The 12,561-nt window shown below is 39.9% G+C and overlaps 2 protein-coding genes across 4 annotated transcripts in view; one reads left to right on the top strand and one right to left on the bottom strand.

Moving 5' to 3' along the window:
* The window catches only part of MCPH1 (microcephalin 1), a 212,043-nt gene that overhangs the window by 123,103 nt on the left and 76,379 nt on the right, over positions 1-12,561 (bottom strand). The window lies entirely within an intron of this gene.
* Positions 1-12,561, top strand: part of ANGPT2 (angiopoietin 2) — a 69,510-nt gene that overhangs the window by 51,719 nt on the left and 5,230 nt on the right. For all 3 annotated transcript variants that reach the window (XM_019537501.1, XM_019537502.1, XM_019537500.1), the window contains 2 exons: positions 3,903-4,004; positions 4,821-4,987. In XM_019537501.1, coding sequence (XP_019393046.1) covers positions 3,903-4,004; positions 4,821-4,987 — 269 coding nt within the window. The remainder of the gene's footprint in view (positions 1-3,902; positions 4,005-4,820; positions 4,988-12,561) is intronic.

The following is a 12,561-nucleotide window of genomic DNA, read 5'->3' as shown; positions in this document are numbered from 1 at the left end:
AGCCCTTGACACTCACCGCCCAGTCATGCGATGAGTCCCACCACGTTTCTGTGATCCCTACTATGTCAGGGCTGGTGACAGCTAGGAGGAGGGCGAGTTCCTCCTGCTTCTTCCCCATACTTCGAGCCTGGTGAGTTTATAGATGGCCACCATTCAAATTTATGCCTTCATGTTTTCATTCATGACCATGAGGACCCGAATTTATTTTAATGAAAGCTGAGATTCTCATCTAATCACAATACCTGAGGAACTGGAATGATAAAAATATATTTAAAAACATAGAATGAGATGCTCAAGCCATTTGTGAGATTTGGTAATGCTGGTACTTCAAAAGTCATGTAAATAACTTATGAAGGCTTTACCAAGCCCCTGACATTGTTTCCGATTGTTGCTAGTGTGATCAGCATCTCTCCTTTTCCTTACAGTAGACCTTAATTCAGAAACTGACATGCTGCATTAGTGCTTTATACACATGCAGGAACCACTTAACTGCCATTTAATTTAACATCTCATCATATTTTAGGTAGGCGAGGCATAGAATTTGGCTCTAATCTCATAACTTTCAATAAAAATAATGTTTTGAAACTACTTGGGCACAAATACAGCTTTACACAATGAACAGTCAATAGGACTACTACAGTCTTAATCTTTGAGGCAGGGTCCTACTTTTCATTATGCTTGTGTGTATACTTTATTCATATGCACTGTTCTTCAACCAAAGCCTGTAAATCCTACCGTAATATTAATAAATAATTCACATTACACTCCAGCTGCTAGGTCTGAGCCATAAAAAACTTTGTTTTCAAAATCTGCTGAATATCCCACTCTGCCAGTTTTCTATAATATAAAAAACTAAAATGTTTATTCTGATGTCTAATCCTGATACATATTTTTTCTGTTTCCATTCCACACTATATTTGATTCTTCTGAATATAAGCTCCACTCTGTGTCCAAATTCTACAGGAGTTTTACCAAAGGAGTGAGTGCTAAAGAAAGCCCTAAAGAAATGCAGGTCACTTCTATTTTAAGGTTTTTTTTTTGGAAAGATTTGTTCTTATTACATAGTAAAACAATTCTATCACTTTTTCAGCTTTTACACTAATTACTAAATATACACATTTAAGACTTGTCTCCTCACAAAAAGATTTATATACAGTAAGTGTACTGTGCTTATTTTAAACAAAATAATTGTCCCTATATCTCCAAACTCTTATATCTCCATCTCTTTTCTTAAGTTTTTATGAATATGAAAAACTCCACACACAACAATATCCACTCAAGTGATCCTTTTCTCTAGTTGCTAGAAGAAAATAAATTATTTTGCCTAATTTTAGTTTCCTTAATCTTTCCTTCTCTTCACTTTCTCTATATCGCCTTGCAATCTACTTTTGTTATTCAACTGACATGATTGATCTTCAAGAGAATACGTGCATATATATATTTGAAATAACTAGATTTGTACTAAAATACTACATTTAGCAGACAGACTCTGATTTGGATCAGTCAAAAGTCAACAACAAGAGCTGAAATTTTGCTCCTAAGGCACTGATCCCTAATTAAAGGGACTAAGCACAAACATAAAGTTAATTATGTGTATATTTTTAAGATGGGCATCTTTGGATGCCAGTCAGAGAATAAAAAAGCTGCACTGTACAATGCATGCTTGTCTGTGCAGTACATTCAGAACTTATGACCTCTAAAACCCCTCAAACCCAATTGATATAGAATCTGTTAAAGTGGAGAAAATGCACCCTCCCTTTCCTTAATATTTATACAATATATTTATACAATCATTACGGGTTAAAAAGCTATTCAAAAAATTATAAACTTTTGCCAGGACAACTTCCTGTGATCATTCCCAGTTGTATTTCAGTAGCCATGTGATTGTGCCAGGTGCTTTCCAAAGACATGTACAAAGTCAGTTTATAGCCTAAAGAATGTAGACTATAAACAGCATATTTTCTTACTAGTCGTATGTTAGGAAGATACTGGCAAGATCAGAGGGATACTTTATGTAAGATATCTATTGAACTAAAGTAAAAAATTATTATACAGGATAGCAGTAGAACTCTTCCATTTCTTGCAATTCCTTTGTCTTTCATCTGCACGAAATGGTAACACTTTTGCCTCAATTCTCATTCTACTTGCACTTGTCTCTGATTCAAATCCTTTCTGTCACCGTTCCCATTTAGTTTCCATTACATAAGCTCAAATAATTTTAACTTAATCAAATATGCTATACATACCCATCAGAATAAACCAACCATAAAACTCCTACACTTCATGTCAGCAGCTCTTAAAGCACCCCTTTGGAAGTCTGGCATAATAGACCAGTGTTACTCTAATGTCCTTTCTTACAGCTGTTATTTGTGGGCTCCAGAAAGTCACTCAGACTGGAATTGTCTTGCAGTTGGGTCATCTGTTTTAGTTCATAGGATTTTTCTTTTCCACAGCTTTTCTTGGCTTTGGAAGATCAAAGTGGCGGGTTTCAACCTCAGGGTATTATGGTTTGGTAGGACTGCGTAGAGTATGTACTTAGATTTTATTATTCCACTATATGGTAGCATAGAGAGTTTCATTATACAGTGATATGGCTTTGTGGAGGATAGATCATGCCTGACAAACCTGGTGTTCTTTTATGACCAGGTAACTAACCAGCTGAACAAGGGACAGGAGGTAGACATCATTTACTTAGACTTCAGTAAGCCCTTTGATTCTGTCTCCCATGAAATTCTCTCAATTAAACTGGAGGGTACTGGCCTGGACCAGCCTATGGTGGGTGGATAATTGGCTTAGAGGCCGGTCCCAGAGAGCTATAATCAATGGGATGGCCTCATCCTGGAGGGCTGTCCCCAGTGGTGTTCCACAGAGATCAGTGTTTGGACCCATGCTTTTTAACATTTATTAATAAATTGAATGACGGGGTGGAATGCTCTTTGATTAAGTCTGTGGACAATACTAAGCTGTGGGGAAATGTGGGTACACCAGAGGATAGGGTAAGAATCCAGGACCCCCTTGACAAACTAGTTCTTTGGGCTGATTAGAATCATATGAGGTTCACCAGGGAAGAATGCCAAGTCTGTCATCTGGGTAGGAAGAACCTTCACCATAATGGGATCGGGGGGGGGGGCGGGGGGGGTTGTCAAAATCGACCAGAAGATGAATATGAGTCAACAGTGCAATGAAGTTGCCAGCAGGGCAAAGAGAACTCTGGTGTGCATCAGCTGATATGCTGGTAACAGATCCAGGGAAGTGCTTCTCTTTCTCTACTCAGCATTGGTAAGGCCACAGCTAGAGTACTGTGCACAGTTTTGGGCACCACATTTTAAAAAGGATGCAGGTAAGCTCAAGAGGGTGCAGAGAAGGGCCACCTGAATGAGCAGGGGCCTGGAGGATAGGCCCTATGAGGAGAGACTCCGGGAACTAGACTTGTTCAGTCTGAGTAAAAGGAGGCTGAGAGGTGACTTGATAGCTACCTACAAGTATGTTGGGGGGGAGCACCAAGATCTGGGGGAGCAACTCTTTAGGAAGGCACCCCTTTGGAGGATGAATGGGCACAAACTAATTGATGGAAGATTTAAGTTGGACATAAGGAAGAAATTCTTCTCCACAACAGTACCTAGAACCTGGAACACACTCCTGGCAGAGGTGGTGCAGTCGCCATCTTTGGAGGTGTTCAAAAGGAGGCTGGATAAGCACCTAATTGAGCTAGTTTGAGCTTATTAAGCTTCTGCCTATAGCAGGGGACTGGACTTGATGATCTTATAGGTCCCTTCCGGTCCACTGATTCTATGATTCTATGTACATGATGTGTATTCCCTGGTTTCTCAACAGAGTGCACAAATCTTTTGCCTTTCACTAAAGATTTATTTTCATTTTATGATTATGATTATGATTAACAGGCATACTGTGACATGGAAACCAGTGGAGGGGGGTGGACAATTATTCAGCGACGTGAGGATGGAAGTGTAGACTTTCACCGGACATGGAAAGAGTATAAGATGGTAAACACACCACTCTTCTGAATTCTTATATTTAGGCCATGACTTGACTGTAAAATTTACCATGCCTGAAAGTGGCACCTTCAAGCATGCTGTGCTGTTCCTATACATCAGCTGCCTCAGGTGGACTAATTGGCACTGCTCAACGACCATGCCAATTTGCCTATAGCCAAGTTACTTTACCTTTTGGAAACATTGGGCTGCTATGGCTTCTGCTACTTCTAATTCAGGAGACAGGCTAATGGTGCTGCTGTTGGGCTCCATAATTTTGCAGCCTAGATACTGCCTTAGATTATTTTTTTCTTATGATCTCTATAGAGGCTTATGTCATAGAAAAGTATAAAGCAGTTACTTAAAAGGGCATAAATCAGCAGGTTTGAAAGTGGTATTTTAATTTTGAGATGAAAACTTCTGCTTTCATTTGGGAAATGCCAGAATAATGTAATATGTTTGCCTAAGTAGAGACTTGCAAGTATGATGTATTTTTAAAGACAAGCTTTGTTCCCCCACCCCTACCAGTCAACTATTTCATAATACATCTACATATTTAATTTTTAAGATTTTTATAGTTGATTCTACTGGCAGTTTTTGTCCAATCTAATAAATGTAATACCGATCCATTTTGTTTCAAGTTCCTAAAACTTTATTTGTTCAAATCCACTTTTTGAAAAACTAAAGACCTCTGATCTTCACATGCATAGTAAAGCTTTGGAGTTGACTGACTGAAAAACTTTCTTTTTAAAACCTGATGAACTGATGAATTCAAAGTCATGAAGGACAACAGATTAAAATTATTTAAATATACAACTTGGATTACAGGGATTTGGAGATCCTGCTGGAGAGTACTGGCTTGGAAATGAGTTTGTTTCTCAGCTGACTAATCAGAAACACTGTGTTCTTAAAATTCACCTGAAAGACTGGGAAGGAAATGAGGCATATTCATTATATGACCATTTTTATCTAGCAAGTGAAGAACAAAAGTACAGGTAAGCAAAACGGGAATTGAACTGAACAAACATCAGCTGATTATTAATTTCTATAAGTTGCTTAGCTTCACAGACTTTAAAAAAAATGATGCAGTAGTTGTTATGAGTGCATTTAAAATATATCATATCAGGGATGTACTTGGGAGCCATGTTGGTCTGAGACAAAAAGAAATGCAAAATTCTAGAACTCTTGGTTAAGAGATTATGCCTTTTATTAGACCAACTAAGAAATCGCAAAAAAACAGTTTTCTTTGCAAGCTTTTGGACCCTTCTTCAGGCAAAGGTCAAATCCAAATATTCATGTAGTGCTGACATTCTAAATGGATTTTTTTGAATGAGAAAGAATGTGCATTTTACCAGTGAATGATGGTAAATAACACCTTCACTTCCTCCACTTTCCTTTATAGAAGACTCTGAGTGCAAAATGTGGCATACAGGTTGGGAACAGAAGAAACCCATGTATTGTGTGGATGTTTGGAGGTCTCTGAGGAATCCAGTGGGTAGTCTTAGGGGGGTGTATTCTACTGAAAGATAGAGGCAGGAAGATCATTAATTATACAAACTGTGACAAATGCAAATCCCGCACATACACATTCATGTTACAAACTTCAGGATGAAGAGCAGGGCTTGGTTCATTCTTCTATCTTTGATAATCTCCACAGTTCAAAGATGAGTTTCTCACGATGTGCCATGGAGCCTGGGTTTAATTTCTAGCATCACCATTCCTTTTGTTTTACTTATTTATTTTTTACTTAGCAATGCTCTGGCATATTCTGTTACATTTTTTCCCCTGTACTCAGAATTAGTCATAATTTAAAGAAGGAAAGTATTCAGGGACACCCTTAAATTCTGTTGTCACATTGAATTAAACGAAGCTACTAGACAATATATTTTTGGATGTGCTTGTTCACTGAAATAAGGTAAAGAAACTATCCTAGCCCTCCAATAACCGCATGAAGTTAATATCATTCCACAAGCATTATATTTCCATTTTTGGCCAATTACATAAAAAACAAACAAAACGCATTAGGGGAAAAAAGGAAAGTTACTAGGCTCACAGCAGGAACTAGTTGATAGAAAACAGGCGACTGGGAAACTATGACTCCTTAAAGTAAGAAAAATTTGCTGGGGAGAACCAACAAGAGTGGTAATGCAAGAAGAAGCCTTTCCTTCCCAGGCCTGTAGTGGATGGTATCCTTACAATTGGCTTTAATGTTACAAATCTCAGAAGACAATCAAAGAGATACAAATCAGAATGGAAATTAAACTACCATCTTGTGCTAAATGATGGTAAAATAAGCACCCTAGTCAGAGAAGCATACAAAAATAAGGCTAGAAGAGACCTTGAAGTCACTGAGTCCAAAACCCTGACCAAGACAGGATCAACCTCATATAAACCATTCTAGACAAGTGTTTATCTAGCTTGCTTTTTAATTACTTCCAAGGATGGAGATTCCACAAGCTCTCTGAGTAGTCTGTTCAAATGCTTAACCACACTTACAGTGAAAATGACCTTCCTAACAAGAAACATTAAGCAAATATGTCAAAAGTCTGTCTTTCCCTCTCTCCAGCAACAAGTATACATCTGTAACACTACATCTCAGTATATGCATGTTCTGTACTTCCTTCAATTTGTGACACCCAATATAGAATATAGATAGAATACTTACTATGATAAGGAATTAAATGATTAATAAAATTAATGTTTAAAAATATTATCATTAGCAACCACTAAAATAAATGGGGCAGTTCATACTTCAGTGCTATTGTTTCAGGCTCTCTGAAATCTCAGACATGTCATTTAATTATTAGTTAGCTCAAAGACTTGATTTTAAATAAGATCTCAAAAACTGAGGAAAAACTGAGTGGTCGAAAAAGACTCTTTCACTCTGTCCAGCTTGGGAGCTGGAGTGAGCCAACACTTTGGAAAGTACTGCTTTAGGAGAATTATGTAAAAGAGTTACAAGCCGTTGGAATGAACAGTCTGAAAAAGCTTACAGCTCTGCTTTCCAATATCTGACTATCTTGTAGTTAAGGTCATTGACAATAGGGAAAGTAAATTTGACACCCTTTTTTAAGAACTAAATTCATATGTTACACACATTTCTAAATAAAACCCTTTATAAAATATAACTCACCAATAACCAACTTTCATCCAGGGAGATTAGAGTCCATTAAAAATATTTTAAGCTCTTAAATACTACATATTTTTCACGAAAGAAAATAAAAGTATAATAAGACTTTCCCTGTCAAGAGATTACTAAAGGTAAATGGAAAGAGATACTGTTACTTCACCTCAACTCTCATAAACAAAACAATCCAAAACTCTGAATATCTCTCCATCAAAAAATGTTAGAACTTAATGCGTTAGCAGTATAAGCAGTATACAGTTGTCTCAACTCCAAACCAAATATTTTTCCATCTGGAAACAGTTAGAATCTACAGCAGAGATTTTATTTTTTAAATTAAGGCATTCAAATACTTATAAAGGCAACCTTTGCAAAATGGGTCATTACCCATGTCCATTTATATTATTAAAAAATAATTACTGCAAAATAAGATGGTTGTCTGTAAAAGGATACTTCCTTTTGAAATGCTATCAAGTATTTGATGTGCCATAGAATACAGTGGTTCAAATTAGATGCATAACACTCTGAAAGATGTATATTCTTAAAATTAAGTTTAAATATATCCAGCTATGTTCAAATATTCATGATATAAAATCATTTCCATTTGTATTAGCTGGCTTTTGAATGCTGCAAAGAAACAGTGTAAGTTATGCTAAGGGACAACATTTCAAATGGATTTGGATTCCCCAGGACAAGAACATGATCAGAACCAAATCAGGTGGTGTCTTGTTTCCCAACTCAGAGATTTATAGGGGTGATTTTTAGCATGTAAAATTCTGTGGTTCTATTTCTTCTACTTTACAGTGGGGAGAATTATACTGATCTATCTGAAAAGGGAGCTTTAAGCTTAACACATTAACATCTGTTAGTGTTTTGAGATTTATGCACTTACAGATACCAGGTACAGGCATTCAGTTTCTCCTGGGAGAGTCAATACTTGCCCTGGAGAAAAATAAACTGAGAAGAACCAGAGTTAAATCACTCCCAGGAGAGATTCTTTTCAAAGAGAGAATTTCTGTACATATTTTCTTCTGAGAGAAGTCACAGCACAGCCCTACAGCATCCCAGGGTACTTTGCTCTTCCCTGCTTCCCCAAAGGGAATAGTTTCTTGCATGGTGGACTTTGCTGCTACAACTAAGCAGGAAACAGCACATGCCCCCCTTCAGAATCTCTATTTGTGCTGGAGGGAGATACAGGCAAGCTGGGTCAGCCACTCAGGGCTGTGCAGCATCAGAACAGCAAGCTCTCTGCTCCTCAGGGACTCAACATTGAAACGTCTGTTCAGATGTCTCCAGATAAGGTTCTCCATCAGGAAAGGAAACTAAAGAGAATTCTCCCAGATTATTTAAATTGTGTATACAGCCAGCATATCTGACTCGCTGTCATATATTTTTCTTTGTGGCATTCTAAAAGCTCTTAGTACAAAAAGAAACAATTTTATATCATGAATATTAAAACATATCTGGATTTTTTTTTAAACTTAACTTTAAAAATGTGCATCTTTCATATTGTTATATATAGATTTAAACCACTATATAATGCATCTTAAATTTAGTAGCCTGAAGTTAGCAAAAACAGATCATCTTGGAAGGCATCCAATTTTAACTTGAAGGACTCAAGAGACAGAGAACCTGTTACCTTCTTTAGTAGTTCAGTATGAAGGATTTTCTCTCTGTGGAGATACTTATCTATAAATTACCTCTCAACCATGTTTTTGCTGCCATTTATGACCTGAACTATGCCACTGGATACAAATCTCCAACCCTCTGGAGCAACTAAGTCTCCTGAACCTGGGGATCAGTGACAAAGTTAAGTGAAGTTCCAATATCCCCAACAGCAGTGGGGAGGGGAAAATTCTACGGAAACAGTAAGCACAGGCATGAAAGAGCAGCCTGGGGGCCTGAGGAGAAGGGTCCAGCAGAGGGGATTACACAGAAGAGTAATTTTGGGTTGGACGGGAGTTTCACAGGACAGATTCATGCTATTGGCTGTAGGTTACCAAGCTGTGGATTATACTACTTAAATTTCTCATTGTAAAATATTTTGTCCATCTACGGAGTATTTTTCATAAGTCTTTTCTGAAGCATCTCCAATTTTTCAGTACCCTTTTTTAATGCAGATTTCCAGTATTCTAGTATTGTCTAGTACTGGCCTCACCAAAGCTATGCAGAGGTAGAACACATCTTTTTATTCCTACTCACAACTTCCCCCTTTATCAATTGAAGGATTGTGTTAGCTGTCTTGCTACATCATCAAAACTAGGAACATATGCTGAGATGCTTGTCCTTTATGACCAGGGATCCTAGTTTTTCCTGATAAAAAAAAAAAAAAAAAAAAAAAAAAAATCACAAATTGTCTGCTAAAAACCCTAAAATCTGTGATTAAAATTAAAGGTCCTCCCCACAGCCCTCCCCCAGCCCTGCTGGTGCCCCTCACTCCTAACCCACAGCCCCCAGAGCCTTGCAGGTGCCCCTTGCCTACCACCCACAGCCCCTGCTCCCCCACCCCTGCTGGAGGGGGCCCCCAGCTACCAGGAATATGGACCAGGGTCTGCAGCCCCCTGCCCCCACTGCACACTTGGGTGGGGTGGCTCCCCCCATCTGAATGCACTCCTGGAGGGCAGGGGGGACCCATGCCCCCCAGATCTGTACCAGGGCAGGTTCAGGCTGAGGCTGCTGCCCAGCTGGGTTGGGCTTGGGAGACAGGGCTGCAATGCGTGGCTGCAGGGCCCCACCTGGGAACAGGATAGGACCTCAGGTGGCTTGTCTAGGGGAGGGAGAGGGGGAGGGAAGCCCCCCCTGCCCTGGTGATGCACCTCCAGCACTTCTGATGCTTTGGAGAGTGCAGCCCTGTGTGCAGGAGGCACATCGCCCCAGGGCAGCAGTGGGGTGAGAAGCAGCAAGGTTTTCTGTGTGGCTCCTTGGCAAGGAAAAGCAGGCCCCCTACTCGCCGGTATTCCCTACCACCCTGCTTCACCCCCGTGAGCCAGCGTGGCAGGGAGCTGAGGAGCCATGCAGAAAACCTCCTCACCACTGTTCACCCCCTCACTGCCCCAGCAACATGCTTCCTGTGTGCAGGGCCGCAGTGAGGGCAACAGTGTGGGCTGTACCCCTCAAAGCAGTGACGACTCACCTGGTCAGTGGGGGGCAGTTTGCACCAGTGAAGAATTCAGGTGCTTCCCCACTGTCCCCAGCTGCGCCAGGTTGCGCCTGCTGGTTCCAGAGGCCCCGGAGGAAGGCAGCAGGGTGGGACCTCGAGTCTGCTGCTGCCCTGGGGACAGATCTTGGGGTTGCGGGTCCCCCCTGCTCCCCGGAACGTGCATGGCAGCAGGGAACCAGCCCTCTCCCTCCCCTGGACAAGCCACCTGTGGCCCTGTCTGGCTCTCCACTAGGGCCCTGCAGCCACAGATTGTGGCCCTAGGCTCCAGGCACAAGCCCCACCCAGCTGGGCATCAGCTCCAGCCCTGCCCAGCTCCTCCCTACAGGGGCTTCAATTCCCCTCTCTCCCCACTTACTTGCTGGAGTGGCTCTGCAGGCTGCCTGGGGTCCCATTTGTGTCTATGCATGTGGCACGCTATGTCTTTGCACCTTTCTGGAACTCTGCCAGCCTGCAGGGAGCTTATTGTAAAATGGCAAAATCCATGGGTTTTCTCAGTAAAATGAGAAATCTGCATTTGCCTCTGGTAAAAGGCAGAATCTGTGGTTTACTCCATTCTTCCATGGGAAACATAAAACCTGGATCCCTGTTTATGACCATTAAATCCATTTCCAACTCATTGCTCTTCTGCATCCTGTAGGGATGGCCTGAATTTTTTTGTTTCCGGATGTATAACTAAATGCATTTATTTTGCCATTATTGATATTGTATAGTGGCAACATTTTATTGAAAATATCATCCAATATCAAATGCTTTATAAAAGTCTATTACATCTCGACCTAATCATCAAAACAATTCATGCCTGAACTAAAACATCACTTTTAGAAAAACATCCAGTCTTGATTTAAAAGTTGTTGGTGATAGAGCATCCATGTACCCTTTGTCAGTTGTACAAAAGGTTAATGGCCTTGCTGTTAAAAATGTGCACCTCGTTTCTAATCGCATGTATGTTGCTCTAAATTTCCATGACAACTGCTACTTTCTGATCATTTCTGAACCTCAGAGACATTTTTACAAGTTTAGCCAATTATAATACGTGTACTTACAATGTCACTTTCTATTACAAATTCTCAAATATTATTCAAGAAGAATTGCACTTTATAATCTCTGGAAGGAAAAATTTCAAAATCTTTAATATTCAGTTTTTTTTCAAGGCTAAATCTCACTGCACTTCATACAAATGGAAAAATCTATTCAGTCAAATTGATAATATATAATTTGAATTTATTTTTTTATCCTATGTCCCAAAGTGCTTCAGAAACTTTATAGGTAGAATGTAGAATCATAAATTGAGTATTCACTTGGGCACAAGAGAAGGGAACCAAATGACTTTGTAAACCAAGTAAAAGAGGTAACATTTTGGTTAGATGCCTGGGAAAACTTCTTCTTTTTAGAAACTTCAATGGAATCTTACAAATAAAATCTAGAAGTACACTATTTCAAAGTTATTCTTGTCTTAGTTCAATGGCTTCTTAATTCAGTCACTATACCAATTCTAGTCCCGTTTAAATGAGATCGCCAAACTGCATGAGAAATCAACTTTGCTGGATCAGTTTAAAATGAAGCTGAACTCTTTAATGCTGATGAGCATCTATTGTAAAAAACCCCCCTAAGACTACCTACTCATATCAAAAGAAATTCCAAAAAAAATACCAGTCGTTTCATAGTTTCTAGGGTCGGAAGGGACCTGAGTAGATCATCTAGTCCGACCCCCTGCCATGGCAGGAAAGAGTAGTGGGGTCAAACGACCCCAGCAAGGTGTACATCTAGCCTCCTCTTAAAGACCCCCAGGGTAGGAGCCAGCACCACTTCTCTTGGAAGTTGGTTCCAGATCCTAGCCGCTCTGACTGTGAAGTAGCACCTCCTGATATCTAGCCTAAATCTACCCTCTGCCAGCTTGTGACTGTTATTCCTGGTCACTCCTAGTAGTGCTCGGGGGAACAGGGACTTCCCCAGTGCCTGCTGGTCCCCTCTGACTAGTAGTCTTAATCTGCAATAATTTAGCAATATGTTTTGGAATCCTAGCATGTGAGAAGCACCATGTTTCTTTATGCTTTTATATAAGGAAACAGAGAAGTGGTTAAAAACATTACATTCTATTTAAACGTTTCTAGCACTTTTTAAATAATTTAAAAATAAACATTTAAAAGAAATATTCTGCAGTGTAGTAAAACTGACACCCATATAGTCAGAGACTTACAAGGCAAGCCATACGAGGAAAGGCTGAGGGACCTGGGACTCTTCAGCCTAAAAAGGAGAAGGCTGAGAGGGGACTTGGTAGCAAGCTT

The sequence above is a fragment of the Crocodylus porosus genome, unplaced genomic scaffold (assembly GCF_001723895.1).
Source record: "Crocodylus porosus isolate Cpor-Errol unplaced genomic scaffold, CroPor_comp1, whole genome shotgun sequence".
NCBI lineage: Eukaryota > Metazoa > Chordata > Crocodylia > Crocodylidae > Crocodylus > Crocodylus porosus.
This window is presented reverse-complemented; position numbering and strand designations above follow the sequence as displayed.